Consider the following 16,528-nt stretch of genomic DNA (forward strand, 5'->3'; position numbering starts at 1 on the left):
TTTTTCCTTCTAACCTACCAAATGGTTGTTGAAATAAACTGCACAGTAATTGACAGTCTTGTAAATGCAGATGAAAGGTTTCAGAGAATCATTGTTGCATTTGCTGCTGTAATTAATTTTGCCACTTGAATCTTTGCAGCAGTGTGGGGTATAAGAGTGGGTAATAAAAGTGGATGGTGCCCAAAGTAAGTATACCTATAAAACATCAGATTGCCAGTGTCAATTGCCAAGGATTAGAATCTTAAGAAACAACTTTCTTTCCTTTGTGAAAATAAGTTATTTCTACCCTTTGTTACTGTTTGGCACTCTTCTTAGTAAACAACATCATTTTGGAAGGCAAGGATCTACAGCTGCATTGTCTGCTATGGTAACCACTGCCTATCTGTAGCTCTTTAAGTTAATTAAAATGAAATGAAATTTAAAATTCAACTTCTCAGTCACTAGATTTCAAATGCTCAATAGCCACTTGTAGCTAGTAGTTGCCGTGTTGAATGGCTCACATACAGAATACTTCCATTATCACAGAAATTTCTGTTGGCTAGTGCTGGTCTGTAGTAATAGGTATTGGAGGTTGAAATTGAGGCACAACTATATTTGAAAAGCAACCAATTTATGATACATAGTGTCGTTGAATTCCTGGTACTGACCATAGTCATCAATGGGCTTTTCTAACCAGTACTGGGAAATATTTTGAAATTCAAAGAGGTACTAATCTGTTATTGTTCTGTCATCCAAATGCTAAGGCAAAATGAAATTTCTAGACACTGGAGAAGGCCTCAGAGATTATCTAATCTAGGAGGAAACTGTTCCAAAAGGTGAAGCAGTCAGCTATTTAGTGGTAGAAGTCTGGGCTTCTTACCCTTAGTCCACTCTGCTATTCCTTGGCACTTCTCAAGTTGTGTTCTCTGCTATGGCGTATCTTTTCCTGTCATTAATGCCTATGAGTTAAATAAGATGACTTTTCTAAAAAATCCCTTAATTTCAGAGGGTTGAACAGTTTCATCATGATAGCAGGTAATGATCACTAAGCTTTGGTGAAATCAATGGTGCTAATAAAAATGAAGTACTCCCAAAGACCCTGTTATTGTTTCTCACTTTCTTACAGATTCTGAGTAAGTCAGTTGTTGCTGAATGCTCCATAATTATGAAAAGAATCTTACTCTTTGCATATGGGAAGATATCCTGTCTTCATTATGACTTTTTCAAGGTTGAATAATTCTGACTGCACCTGGTTTCAGCTAGTAACTTTGGGGGGGAATGTAATCTTTGTTTATCATGATCTTTTTGTGGCAAATGAGGCATCAACAGTGTCAAATGTGTTGCATGAAATGTGATATTAGTTTGACTGTAAAATGAGCTATTTGAATCTTTGAATCCAATATTAGGGTCTTTATTTTTCTTTGCATAGAATTTTGTTTTTCCATCTTTAACTGTTGTGAGATGACTTTTAATTTTCTGAGCTACTGTGATTTTTTTTCTTTTCTAATCCCCCCATAGTCCTCCTCTCCCTCTCCCCTATTTTCTCTGCCTCTTGCCCCCCCAGCTGAAAATCATGCAACTCTTGTAAGAATTTTAATCATATGCAGAAATGAAAATTCTTACTCTTATTTCTACCAGGACATTTGATAAAAGGAAGCACTGATGAGTAATCTTATGAAACTGGGAGTAACTGGCCTTGTGAACAGTAGCCTTTGCATGTGCCAGAATTTTCTTAATATCTCAGATAAGAGGGTATGTTGATTACTGCTAATTATTCATGGAGTCCAGGATTTTGCACAGTGTCTGTCTATCTCTTGTGTCGACTGTCAGATCTTTGGAGTCCATTCCTCATGGCCAGTTTTCATGAACAATGACTTGATGTCCATAAAGGCATTTTTACTTCATGGGATACATTACTTATGGATCTCAAAAGGAAGAGTGTTTGCTAAACCATCTGTTAAACTGAAGTAGAAAAGAACATTATAAACACTACTTAGCCACTTGTATTAAGTAGATCTGAGGTATAAAGGGTGAGATAAGAGATTATAGTAGAACTTTGTTATGAAATACTTATTATATGGAATAAGAGGTTTGAGATAAATTGTTTTTCTTAAACACAATTTTATATATAGGAAAATACCAATGTACTCTAGTTATTGTGACATGTGAACATTGGTTTTTAATTGGTAAATATAAGTACTGAAAGGGAAATTTGGAATCATATTCTCAGATTTGTAAGTTCTCACAAGAGAAAAATGAGATATGTTGGAAAATACTTTGCTTGTTTTTTTTTTTTGAGACAGAGTCTCACTTTGTCACCTTTGGTAGAGTGCTATGGTGTCACAGCTCACAGCAACCTCAAACTCTTGGGCTTAAACGATTCTCTTGCCTCAGCCTCCCAAGTAGCTGGGAATACAGGTGCTCACCACAACACCTGGCTATTTTTTTTAGAGATGAGGTCTTGCTCTGGCTCAGCCTGGTCTCAAACTTGTGAGCTCAGGCAATCTATCCGCCTTGTTACGATTATTGACATGAGCCACTGTGCCTGGCTTTGTTTCTCTTAATCTGGGTAGTCTTGGTTAAAGAGAAAATTTTTATACCACGTTAGAGAATCAGCGCATCCCTGTCCTCTCAGTAGTTACAGATTGTACCATTATGATAGTGTAGTATGGCATAAGTATTGAATAAAGAACTGCTCTTGGGGAGTGAGCAGTAAATATACATTTATTGTCAAAATGAGTTATCATGAGGCACAAATGTATGGGCACATTTAGCGTGCCTTTTATTGCCTCTTTTATTTCATATGATTGAAATGCTTTTCTTGTGCTTTTTTCCTTATTCTTTTAGGTGTGGTATTTCTCTTTGGCAAGGTTTGGATTGAATCAGCGAAAACCCATGTGAGCTGTTGTGTTATGGTGAAAAACATTGAGCGAACACTCTACTTCCTTCCCCGCGAAATGGTAAACATTAGTGATCAGCTTTTAGTTTGCAGTAGTGGTATATGCCACACTTTCTACGTTCTGCCACCAACCCTATCCTTTATCAGGACTATGAATTCTCCTTAACCCTGATGCTTCTTCATTGTTGCCTGTCTAGTGAACACTGACTGTCAGCAACTCCATTAGAGGTTGGGAAAAGTAGAGAAATGAAGTAGAGCTCAACTTTTCAACTTGTTAGGGTTTAAAAATGCCCAAGTTTTGGTATATAATACATTCTTTCTCCTACCCCTATTTCCATAATAATTGGAGTTGGGACTCTAAGACTTTAAAATGTGATGTGGCATTTGGTCTAGTTTTCATGCTTTTATTGCATAGGCAGCAGTAATATTTCCTTCATGGCCATTTAACAAGGTTAGTTCTATTTGTTCTTCCTTTTTTACTAAGAATTAACATCCCCAATCCCTTCCCAGTTGAACCATGGAGCTTCTTGGTTAGGGTTTATAATACTTATTCTTACATTTTGTAGGATAGATCATATTTATGACTGAATTGCTTTTATGTAGTATGATGCCATTGGGAGGAAGTGGGCATTAGGTTTAGTACGTTTCTTGGGTCTCTTTGTATCTTTGAACTCACCTGTAAGACTGCTATTAGGATGAAAATGGATGGAGACTTGGGTTTCTAGTGTTTGAGAAGATCTTATATACAGATACTTTTTTTCCCTCCATTCCCATTTCTGTGGGAAAACAGAAAATTGACCGAAATACAGGGAAAGAAACGGGAACTCCAGTTGCAATAAAGGATGTTTATGATGAATTTGATGAGAAAATAGCAGCAAAATATAAAATTATGAAGTTCAAATCCAAGGTTTGTATTTGGTGATGAATTTTTTCCTCTATTTATTTGTTGTTTGCTCTGATTTTATTAGCACATAGATGTTGCATATCTACTTTATGTAAAATGCCTTCTATGTGGCTATAATTCATTGAACGGGAATTTCATAGATATGAATGTAAAAATAGTATATTAGATTTGTGAAAATATTTTCTCTTTAAATTGCTTATAAAATGATGTTCATTAATTTGAGTAGAAAGATAACTCATAGCAAATTAATTCCCTTTAGTGCTTGGAACATGTCTTATGCTTGTTTCTTCATCTGAGAAATGGGGCTCTATTTCAAAAGTTATTGGAAGGGTTAAATCACTTAGTATATATTAAGTCCCGAGAATAATTCTTGACACATAGCCAGCACTCAGTAAATATGAACTATATTTATAATGCTAATTATTTAGCAATATGGAGTTTTTAAAATATCAAATAGTAGCAAATGATTTAATGCATTAACATTATAAAAAATTTAAATCTTTTATTGCCCCTCCTGAATGCAAATATTTGTTTCTCTAGTATCCAGGAGAGGTCCTTTTCACAGTTTGTCACTGAGTGTTTTATTCCCTGTCGAACAGGGAAAGGGTGCCAATTTGGCTTTATTTACCTTTGTATTCCATAAGGATTCCTAATGTTTAAATATAAGAGCATATATTGGACATGTAATCTTGTCAATTTAATTGGTGAAAGTTTTTGTCTTAATGAGTTTTTCAATATTTACTTACCCAGATAGTGGAAAAGAACTATGCTTTTGAGATACCTGATGTTCCAGAAAAATCTGAGTACTTGGAAGTTAGATATTCGGTAAGTCAAACAAAGAAAATTACTGGGTTTTGGTTTAGAATGACATTTTTCTATTTTTGAACTTTCCACTGGCTTTCAATAAAGAGTGTTGGCAGGGCTTCTCAAGCCCATAGTTCGTTGAGGTGGACTTACAGTAATGAATAATTGAAATGGATAAAATTAAGTATACAGACTATAGGTTGCACTGCTTTTCTCTGCTTTCAAGTATACATCTTTAAATAAATAAGTTGGAACAGCAGGACTGTTTATCAAGTGGAATGAATGCCACCACATGATGGAGTTGGACATTATTAGTCTATTGAAGTGTCCCTTGTGAGCAGTGGAAAGGTGAGAGAGGATGTTAGTAACATTGCTGTAGGGCTGCTTTTGCTCCTGTGACAGGCAAGGTCATTACTGTGGGATGTTAATTAACTGGACCTTAACCTCTTTTTACCTCTCTTCTAGTGTTTTGATTCCATGATGTTGGAAAAGGGGAACTTTTAAAAATATTTCTGACAGTGGTGATGGAAACATTTTCAATGAGTCCCACTCTATTGCTTTCATTCTTCTAATGGAGTGGTACTTAGTTGGCTATTCTTTATCAGTAAGGCATATTCAGCTCTGGACAGAAATTCTCTTTTGGGGGAGCTTCTTGGCCTATTTTTCTTCTAATGGGTGTCATCAAGATGCATTATTTTGTCATTGTGAATTGGTTTTGTTTCCTACTGTGAATTGTTTTGGATTTCATTTGTGGCAAATTACATTTCATATATATCAAAGGGGTTTCTTCTGGTGCTTCACAGAGAGGCTTTTGTTTATTTCAAATATAGACTTTGGAAAATGTGAAGTAATAGTTTTAAAACAAAGATTTTTTTTTTTTTTTGTCTTTTTCAGGCTGAAATGCCACAGCTTCCTCAAGATTTGAAAGGAGAAACTTTTTCTCATGTATTTGGGACGAACACATCTAGTTTGGAACTATTCTTGATGAACAGAAAGATCAAAGGACCTTGCTGGCTTGAAGTAAAAAATCCACGTAAGAAAAAATATGTACTCTCAGACTGCTAAGAAGATTGTTGATAGAAAAGTTTTTAAAGGAAAGTCAGAGAATTGGTCTGTTTATTTTAGATTGTCCACTTCCTTTTTTGTGTGTTTCTTCAAGGTTTTCCTTGAGTGAGTATAGGGAATACATTTGGGAACACTTTATCTCTCTAATTCTTGGCAGTTTAGTCTGAGGGAGGCCTTAGTCCAAGCAGCTGTTTGGGATGCGTCCTTCATTGTTGGCATATACTTATGACCTGGCTGATCTTTGAAGAACAAAATCACTACCCAACAAGGATACGTGCACGTTTGGCCTGTTACCTGATGTTCTTCCGTATTTGCTTCTATAACACTCTGTTCTATCTTCACGAGTCTCTTAAAAATGTTTTATGATTCTTCCAAGACAGTGTTTTGGGTTTTTTTCTTTTCTTTTTTCTTCTTCTTGAGACAGATTCTCACACTGTTGCCCTGGGTAGAGTGCTGTGGCATCATAGCTCACAGCAACTTAAAACTGTTGGGCTTTAGCAGTCCTCTTGCCTCCATCTCCTAAGTAGCTGAGATGACAGGCATGCACCACTATGCTCGGCTAGTTTTTCTACTTTTAGTAGAGACAGGGTCTCAACTCTTGTTCAGGCTGGTCTCAAACTCCTTAGCTCAAGCAATCCACCTGTCTTGGCCTCCCAGAGTGTTAGGATTACAGGTGTGAGCCACAGCACCTGGCCATGTTTTGGCTTTTTTAAAAGTTATTTTGGCTTCTGGATTCTTTGGAGAATCTGATGAAAGCTGTGGACCTTTTCCCAGGAAAATGAACAAATGTACACATATATGAGGATTTGCATACAGCCCAATAATGTGGCTTATTTTTCATTAGATGTTATATTCTTATTAGAAGATAGGATTGACGAATATTATAGTTAATTATGTCTGTTTTAATTATAGTAGTTTTTCTTTTTCAGTAAATAGCTATTGATCTTTTGTATCTATTCTTTTTTAGAGCTCTTGAATCAGCCAATCAGTTGGTGTAAAGTTGAGGCAATGGCTTTGAAACCAGACTTGGTGAATGTAATTAAGGATGTCAGTCCTCCTCCACTCGTGGTGATGTCTTTCAGTATGAAGACAATGCAGAATGCAAAGGATCATCAAAATGTGGTAACAAAAAAAAAAAAACAGGACAGATACTTTACCTATGCCTTATGCAATATTTGCCTGGATTTGTATAGCTTTCCTGCAAGAGAAAATTGTTCTTTTAGAAGGGAAAAGAATATTAATTCACTACTAAACTCCATTTTGGAGAATGAATTGAATTTGTCTAGTTTTTGAGTTTTTTTTTAATACTTCAATCGCTGGACTTATTTTTGTTTGTTAAATTTTTATTTAGGACAACTTTAAATGGACAGAGAGGAGAATGATATGATCAACTCCTTATACCAGTCACTCATATTCAGCAGATAGCAAGATTTGTCACACTTGTTTATTCCCCTTCTCCCTTTTTTTCCTCTTGAGGTATTTTAAAGCTAGTGTCATTTTACTCCTGTATACTTTGGTCTGCTTTTCTCAAAACGTGCACACTTTCTTATGTAATACCATTAGCATACCTAATAACATTAACAGTGATTCCTTGAAATAATCTAAATTACTCAGTCCATACTTAAGTGACTACATTTCTCAAAATGTCTTTTAACACTTGGTTTGTTTGAATTAGGAGTCACATAGAATTCACAGATGGCATTTAACTTTTATGCCTCTTGAATCTCTTTTAATTGGGAATAGGTCTCTCCCACCTCCTTCATTTTCTCAATGGCATTGAATAATTAAAGTATCACTGTTTGTTATCTCATAGAAAGTCCCATTTTCTGTATTTGTTTCCTTTGTTGTAATATTGTTGGACTTCTTCCTTTATACTGAGGGTTGGCAAACAATGGTCTGTGAGTCAAGTCTAGTCTACAGCCTATTTTTGTAAATAAAGTTTCACTGGAACATAGCATGTCTACAGCTGATTTTGCATTACAGTGGCAGAGTTGTGTTGTTATAGCAGAGGCCATATGGCCTGGAAAGCCTAAAATATTTATTGTCTGGCTCATTATAGAAAAAAGTATGCCAACCCCTGCTGTATCCTTCATATTCCTGTATAGTTTAAGTTATCTCTAAAGGATCAATTAGATTCAGGTTTAACTTTTTTAAGCCAAATATTTTATAGGTGGTATAATGTGCTTCGTATTGCATCATATTAGAAGGCACATGATGTCCAGTTAAACTGTTTATTATTAGTGAGGTTATGATTGATAAGTAGGTTCAAATGATGATAACCATTATAATTCTCTATTAGCTTTTCATCTATTGTAAAATTTTTTTTAACCTTGATACTACAAAAATATTTTTGGGCTGGATAATTCTTTGTTGTGAGGCACTGTTCAATTCATTGTGGGATATTTTACACATAGCATCCCTGGCCTTTACCCTCTAGATGCCAGTGTTATCCTTTCCCACTACTTCTGACAGCCAAAAAATGCCTCTAGATACATCTACATGTCCTGGGCTAGGGATAAAAAAGTTTATCCTCAATTGAGAACTACTGAGCTGATGGTTTTATTTATTAGTTGTTTTTGCCTGAATTAGTTGTTTCACTAGAAATTGTAAGATAGTTACAATTTTCTTTCTTTCTTTCTTTCTTTTTTTTTTTTGAGATCAAATCTTGCTTGTTGCCCAGGTTGGATTCAAACTCCTGGGTTCAAGTGATCCTCCTGCTTCAACCTCACAAGTAGCTAGTACTACAGGAGTGTACTATTATGTTTGGCTGATTTTTCTATTTTTACTGTAGAGATGGAGGGTAGGGTCTTGCTGTATTGCTCAGGCTAGTATCAAACTCTTGGCGAGCAGTTATCCTGCCTCAGCTTCCTAAAGTGCTAGAGTTATAGGTGTGAGCCATGGCACCTGGCCCATTAATGTTGCTTTTTTTTTTGGTTTCAGATTAATATGAGGCTACAAACGATTAGGTTACAGTGTTTGTATTTGTTAGGTAAGGTCCCTGTTGTAGTTGTGCTCTTCCTCCCAGAGATGTGCCATATACCCTTACATTGTGCCCATTAGGTGAGAGTACACCAGTGGCCCTTCTTCTCTTTCCCCCTTCCTCCTCCCTAATGTTACTTTGATACTTATGTTTGTCTCACTTTCGTCAGTGGGAACTTCTTTATGTGTACATCTAAGTCCTTTCAACATTGTGGGGGTCTTTTAAAATAGAATTTTTGTATTATTTTCATTCTTTTTTTTTTAGCATGTGATTTGGTCTTTTAATAATAGTTAATGCAGTAGATGGCCATAGTTAATAGTTAAGTGTCTGGGAAAGGTGTAATTATTACTTAGTTGAAATTTTTAAAAGGTATCTATCTCCTAGTGCCCAAAGTGAGGTTTTCACATACCATTTCCTAATAAAGGAAATTAGACTTTGTGGAGAAATGGCTGATTCAGGGCAGGAAATGACTAAGATAAGTCTGGAACATCTTGTTTTACCAGAAAGCAAGGACAGTATTAAAATCTACTAATGATAAGTCAGAAGGACTTAGGAAGCAACTTGAATGGCTGAAGATGGGACAACGTGAGCTTAAGAAGATTAATTGCAACAAATGGAAACATATGAATCCATGAATTAATACTGATACTGTCAATAACAACAGCACCACATTGGTCACTTGTGAAGGGAGCTAAATAACCAACTCATTTTTTTGAAAACTGGTAAATAAAGGGATTGATTCATTCATTTTTGAGATAAAGTCTCACTGTTGCCTGGGTTGGGGTGCAGTGGCACAGTCATAGCTCACTGTAACCTTGAACTTCTGGGCACAAGAGATTTCCTGCCTCAGCCTCTTGAATAGCTATGACTACAGTCACGTACCACCACCCCCAACTAGTTTTTATTTTATTTTATTTTATTTTTTTGCAGTTTTTGGCCGGGGCTGGGTTTGAACCCGCCACCTCCAGCATATGGGGCTGGCGCCCTACTCCTTTGAGCCACAGACGCTGCCTGTTTTTAATTTTTTATAGAGCTAGGATCTTGTTGTGTTGCCCAGGCTGGTTTTTAAACTGGCTTCAAGTGATTCTTCCACCTCGGCTTTCCAAAGTGCTGGCATTATAGGCATGGTCTTAAGCATTTATTTATTTATTTTTGACTGTTTTGAACACAAAAAGGTATAGGTAACCAAATACAGTAGAACCTCTATAAGTTGACCACCCAAGGAACTGTATGAAACTGGTCCACATACAGAGGTGGTCAAAGTAAGGAATAGGCCTACTATACTGATACGTACATGTGGTGCATGTCCAGTCTATGAAAATTAGGCCAATTTAAGGAGGTGGTTAATGTAGGAGGTGGTCATCTGTGGAGGTTCTATTATAATCAGTGAAGGCAAGTTTCTCTTCATAGAAAGTTTATAGCTAATAAATGATGAAGGCAAAATAGAATATTACAAAGCAATATTCTACTTTGTAATCCTCATTGGAATAATGGATCTAGGCAGTGATCACTAGTAGCTGCTGATGTCGGTAGATGGAGATAAGCAGACATGTGCCTGTGCCTTCTGATAGAAGTGATCAGTAATATCGCTAAAGTATTCTTGTGAAAATATTGGACCCGATTTTGATCAAACCTTTAAACCTAACCAGTAATTTATAGGCAATACAGAGAAAAAGAACATGCTAATAATACTGGCGTCTAGTGGGTAGAGGCTAAACATCCTACAGTACACAGGACAGCCCCACAACAAAGAATCATTTGGCTCAAAATGTCAATAGAGCCAAGGTTGAGAAACCCTGTTTTGGAGAGTCATGCTAAAATATTTCTGGATGAAATTATAGGTCTGAGTTTTGCTTCAAAATAATCTGGGGGGAGGCACGAAGTAGGTAGGGCTATAGATGACTTGATAATTGAAACTGGATGATGTGTATATAGGAGTTAATTTTATTATTTTGCTTATTTTTTGATTTGCTTAAATATTTTCATAATAAAAACTTCAAAGTATTTGTAAGTACCTACATATGTTTCTTTAAATATTCGTGGTTTTGGTGAGAATGCAGAGTACATAGTAGATGTCTGATAGGTAATTTTTCTTTCTTCCTTTCTTTTCAGATTATTGCTATAGCAGCTTTGGTTCATCATAATTTTGCATTAGATAAAGCACCCCCACAGCCTCCCTTTCAGTCTCATTTCTGTGGTATGTATTTTTAAAAATTAGTTCACTAAGGCTTGATTTACCTTTTCTTGTTTTTTCTCTAGCTATTGGATCAGTAACTTGTTTTTCAAAAGTTGTTTTCAAGAGTAGTTAGTCCATATTGTCAAAGAAATTATTTTTTTCCCCTATGGAAACTTAAATTTTATTGGATTGGTTATCTCCTATTCAGCTACTTTGTTTCATTCTAAGAGCAGAAGTCTGGAAGCAATGTGAGTTGAGTACTCTATTGGAGTTGAGTAGTTTTATCCCCTGTTTCCCCCCCAGGTTGAAACAAGGCTTAACTGTTTTCTTTTCCTGATGTCATTCTAAAAGCCCCCCATAGAAGCCTGGCCAAAGTTTTCTGTGTGATGAAGCAAGATACCAGGGAATAAATAAATGTTTACCAAATAGGGAGGAGTTATAGTAATATCAAATTGGAATTGGGTTGTGCTATGCATAAAATTCAGTTGTTGAAACAATTCCATAGAATTCTTACATGTGGTTTTGTGAGTCATTCTCCAAGGAAGATTCTTAATATTCTATGTTGAAAGCTTGAATAGTCAAATAAGCATTTTATTATCTACAAAAAAGAAATAATCTATTGTGTTTTTTGGAATCTTTCTCACCCTGGAACCAGATATTAACTTGCACAGCCTCTCCTGTCTGATTTCTTATTAGGAAAGTGGGACTAGGAAATATGCACAAAAGGGGGTCTGAGGTGTGATTATTGTAAAGTTTTACCCATAAGCGGGTGGAACACACGGAACAAAATTATAATGGGCTGTTAAATATGTACAAGAGAGCAGTCATTAGCTCATTTCAACATGTATTTATTCACTTTATGTATGAGGAATTGTGACCAGCTATTGTGTATGACAAGGAACTTAGGGTGTAACAGGTCAGTGTTTGGACATCTTTACTTTTCCAACTTTTGAGAAGATTGAACTGAGTTCCTCCACTGCATGCTGCTTGAGGCTTTGGTAGTGGAGGGATTTCCTTTGGGGAAGACTGTTAAAATTCTCCATTCTGATTTCATGGGATAGCAAATGTTTCATCAAAGCACTTTTAATAATTGTAGGGACTTAGAGTTCTGTACTTGGCTTTTCTTTTGAGGTCCAACAACATGACCAATGGAAATAGTCGATGATCCTTTTAACTCATTAGGGATTGGGGGAATTTATTTATATTTAAAACAGTTTCCATTTGGAAACATGCAGTGTTTGTGTATGTATGAAATTGGACTAAGGTGAATGTTGGAATTTTCATTTTTTCTCTTTTATAGTTGTATCTAAACCAATGGACTGTATTTTCCCATATGCTTTCAAAGAAGTCATTGAGAAAAAGGTAAAGAACTAATTATTTACTCCTTATAAATTTGAAATACCTATATGTTTGGAAAGAGAAAGAGGAAAGGAAGATGGCGTGAGCTAGTAGAAACAGGCTGTTCTGTATTTTAATTTATTGCATCTATTCTTTCTAGATTGGACCATGGCATTAACCATTAAAATGTATTAGAAATAAACAAATAGAAGCATTTAACAATATTTGAGTATTTTACCACCCGAAAATAATGGAATTCTACATTGTATTTTTTTTCTTTTATTGTTTGGGGTTCATTGAGGGTACAAAGAATTAGGTTATACTGATTGCATTTATTAAGTGACGTCCCTCTTATAATTGTATTCTACACCCCAAGAGGTGTGCAATATACCATAACCCCCCCATTCCCCTCTCTCCTCCTCTCTCAACGCTCCCTCGTTCCCCCCCCACCTTTAATTGATTTGAGTTTTTCTCTTATGAGGGTATGTATTAATTAGTCTACTGACTTAATATTAGAATCGAGTACATTGGATTCTTTCTACACTGTATTAATAGATGGATAGGCTCAAATCCTCCTTCAGTGGCTTAGTTGGAAGCTTTTCCAAAATGCATGACCAGTGATTACTGTTTTGGGGAAGGTGTTGGGCCCAGCTTATGGGAAGATAAGTGAAGTTGGGAATACATACTGTGGATGTTCAAGGGCCACATATTGGCAAGGTTGATGTAGGCCAGCTAAAATTGATAAGTGATCTCTAAACTCCCAGTATGTTCCATGAAGAAGTTTTCATAGGTCCTTAATAAAATGGTGGGGAAAAGTAGTATAATGTAGTGAGTTTTTCACAAAGGTAAATGTATTTAAAGAATTCCTTTTTTTTAGAAAGTATGTTGTTTCTTTTTGGAGAGTATGTTTCTTTCATAAAATGATGTTGATAGATATGTAGCATTTGTTTTTTTGTTTATTTTTTAGTGTTCTTTCTTGCTTGACAAAATGAAAAAAGTTAGCCACCTTGTCAGGTCCACTTACTTTATTTCAAATTGGCTTGAGAAATCCAGTAGTTCGTCGGGGGTGGGGGTGAACTATTAGATTAGGCTTTTATTTGTGAAGTGCCCAGAATGCCATCCGTGTAAAATAACCTAGGAAAATTCCATTAAGAGTCAAACTGACGTTTTTAAACCAACCTAGTTGGGGAAAACATATAGCCATCAAATTACATTTTAGAAATTTCTTTTCCAATAGGTTTGGGGGTGCAAATGATTTTTTGTTAAATAGGTTGGTGAATTGTACAGTGGTGAGGTCTGAGCTTTTAGTGTACTTGTCACCCAAATAGAATACATTGTACCCAGTAGGTAATTTTTTATCCCTCACCCTCCTCCTCCTTTCTTCTTTCTGAGCCTCCCATGTCCATTTTAAGAGATTTTTTTTTTTTTTTTTTTTTGGCCGGGGCTGGGTTTGAACCCACCACCTCCGGCATATGGGACCAGCGCCCTACTCCTTGAGCCACAGGCGCCACCCCATTTTAAGAGATTTTTAATAAGAGTAGATATTTTGAATGCCTGATTTATATTCAGAAATCTAAGTAGAATTTTTATGAGAAGTTTTGTGTGAAGATAGGTTTTATTTATACTTAAATAATGTTTGTTTTTATAAGATCTTATACCACCACTTGAGATTAGTTTATAAAATCCTTGGGATTTCTTTGCTTAGTAATTACATAAACAGTGAGGTCTACCAGGGATTATATAGGAAAGTAAGTAATGTTTTTGATAGGTACTCTGATTCACATGCGCCAAAATGTGTCCAGATGTACAAGCACGTCCCTGTGGAGGGACATTTCTGCACAATGTTGCTCAGCACTCAAAATTGTGTTTTATTCACATGTTTATTACTAGAATGAGCTCCTCAGAGACTTTGTGCAATTATTACTGTAAAAAACCTAGAATCAGGAATTTCATTGTTGCATTTAGTTTTGAAACGATGGTTTCTTTTAACCCTAGGAAATCTTATCCTGATTGAAAAAGAAGCCACGGTACAGTACTTGAATATAAAGAGTCAGTGACTGGTTGTTTTTATTTAACAGAATATGAAGATTGAGGTTGCTGCAACAGAAAGAACACTGCTAGGTTTTTTCCTTGCAAAAGTTCACAAAATTGATCCTGATATCATTGTGGTGAGTGGATGTTTGATAATTTTCATGGAGAAGATCTTTATTCCTTAGTTCTTTTCGATGTGACTTTATTGGTACTTTTGAGTAGCAGTGAATCTTTTCACAGTGAAATGACCTTATGGTCTGGTGGGAATGGCTATACTTTCTGCTAATAGGAAGGGTAGAAATCCCAGCTCACTGCAAGATAGTTTTTTTTTTTTCTGCTAATATGAATGATCATTGAAGCTTAGGATTCTCAAGTTATTTATACTTAGAGACCAGCATAGAAGTAAATGTATATAAATTGTTAGTATCTCTAAAATTTTGGCTTAGTGGCCTGGTTGTATTGTGGTCATAGGAGTTAGTTAATTTCCATGGTGTGGTGCAGATCACAAAACTAAGTAATTTTATGAGCTCAGTGGATCTCTGTAACATTCCTTTGAAAACTTAGAACTAGGATTTTTTTTTTCTTTTGTTGACCCAGTACATTCCCATTTGATAGGGAGAGATAATAATTCGTTGAGTTGATTTTGCTATAGTTCTAAGAGCAACCTTTCGCTTTCTGTATCTTCTGGTTTTCCTTAGTTTGTAAACTCTGAAGCTCCTTCATTTGTCTTTTCTGGGTTAATGGATCAATCAAATTATTTGATTTTGTTGTTTTGGAGGAAGGTAGGTTATAAATAAATGATTGCATTTTAAATATGATATCACTAATTTGGTTACATTGAAGCTTTGAAAAAATGTTTGCCATGTCCTTTTCTATGTTCAGTTTTACTCTTGGATACCTCATCTGGCAATGGTATAGCTATTGTCCTGAGAGCCTGTGAATTGTAACTAATAATCAATACACCTGCTTCCCTTATGGTATTTCAGGACCTATCTTTAAAGTGCCAAGAAGATTCTTCCACAGTGCTGTACTGTGGTGCCCTGGCTCAGTACTAGGCCCTCCCTCAAGCTCTGATAACATTATCTTGGATCCCAAGGAGATGTCATGGAGTCTGGAATACCTGACCAGGTTTAAGGTGTTAGATTCAGGTCTGTGTGTGAGAAATCCAGATGAAAGATGAAATTCTGATATTAATTTGGGTCCCTGATAGCTAGACATGATAATTTGGAAATGATACTTCCTCAGGGCCCTTGAGTCTTTTAATTTAATAGACAAAAATGCCATATGTATATATAAAATTATAGTAAAATACACATAACATAAAATTTACCATTTGACCATTTCTAAGTATAAAGTTCAATGATATTATGTTCATAATATTGTGCAACCATCGTGACCATCCATCTCTGTAACTCTTTTCATCTTGTAAAACTGAAACTCTCGGGCGGCGCCTGTGGCTCAGTGAGTAGGGCGCCGGCCCCATATGCCGAGGGTGGTGGGTTCAAACCCTAGCCCTGGCCAAACTGCAACAGAAAAATAGCCGGGTGTTGGGGCGCGCGCCTGTAGTCCCAGCTGCTCGGGAGGCTGAGGCAGGAGAATCGCGTAAGCCCAAGAGTTAGAGGTTGCTGTGAGCCGTGTGACGCCACGGCACTCTACCCGAGGGCAGTACCGTGAGACTCTGTCTCTACAAAAAAAAAAAAAAAAAAAAAAAACCGAAACTCTCTACTCATTACCTCCCCATTCTCCCAGCCCCTGGGAATTATCATTCTGTGATTTTGACTACTCTCAGTAATAGTATATATTTTTAATTAAAATGATAACAAGTAAATATATCCATTGATTAGAGTATTTAATTTTTAATAAACATAGGCATGTGAACCATGTTATTCACATGTTGGACACTGTAAATTGTTACTACAGAAATTAAAAATCTATTGCATTTTTGAAGTATTTTCTACTCTATACAGTTTTGTTTCCTCATTTCTAGCAAATTTCTTATTTGAACTATTCAGTGGTATTGTATATTTTCTTACTGCACATTAAGAATCGACATTAGTTGTGTTTGAACTCAGTGCTTTTAGACGAAACTAAATCCAGTTCCTGAATGTTCTAAGAAGCCTTTTGTAAACTATTATACAACACAGGTAGCATCTATGTTTTTAAGGAAGCAAAATGGAATTCCTTGAATAGCTTTTACTCATCACGTAAAAAGTATGGGACATTAAATTTGCATTTACCTCCGGGATTGTGAGGCATGAGCTGCAAATTAAAAGACATCATATGAACCTTGCATCAATTAGGATGAAATAAAGTTTATTCCAGCAATCTGCTTAGCAGCCTTGTTAATGTCAG

General features: G+C 36.0%; 1 protein-coding gene across 4 annotated transcripts in view; it reads left to right on the plus strand.

Annotated features, from left to right (window-relative positions):
- Nucleotides 1-16,528, plus strand: part of POLA1 (DNA polymerase alpha 1, catalytic subunit) — a 313,249-nt gene that overhangs the window by 25,067 nt on the left and 271,654 nt on the right. For all 4 annotated transcript variants that reach the window (XM_053580580.1, XM_053580579.1, XM_053580582.1 and 1 more), the window contains exons 11-18: nt 2,827-2,939; nt 3,669-3,785; nt 4,533-4,607; nt 5,481-5,619; nt 6,619-6,773; nt 10,744-10,828; nt 12,108-12,169; nt 14,224-14,313. In XM_053580580.1, coding sequence (XP_053436555.1) covers nt 2,827-2,939; nt 3,669-3,785; nt 4,533-4,607; nt 5,481-5,619; nt 6,619-6,773; nt 10,744-10,828; nt 12,108-12,169; nt 14,224-14,313 — 836 coding nt within the window. The remainder of the gene's footprint in view (nt 1-2,826; nt 2,940-3,668; nt 3,786-4,532; nt 4,608-5,480; nt 5,620-6,618; nt 6,774-10,743; nt 10,829-12,107; nt 12,170-14,223; nt 14,314-16,528) is intronic.

The sequence above is a fragment of the Nycticebus coucang genome, chromosome X (genome assembly GCF_027406575.1).
Source record: "Nycticebus coucang isolate mNycCou1 chromosome X, mNycCou1.pri, whole genome shotgun sequence".
Taxonomy (NCBI): domain Eukaryota; kingdom Metazoa; phylum Chordata; class Mammalia; order Primates; family Lorisidae; genus Nycticebus; species Nycticebus coucang.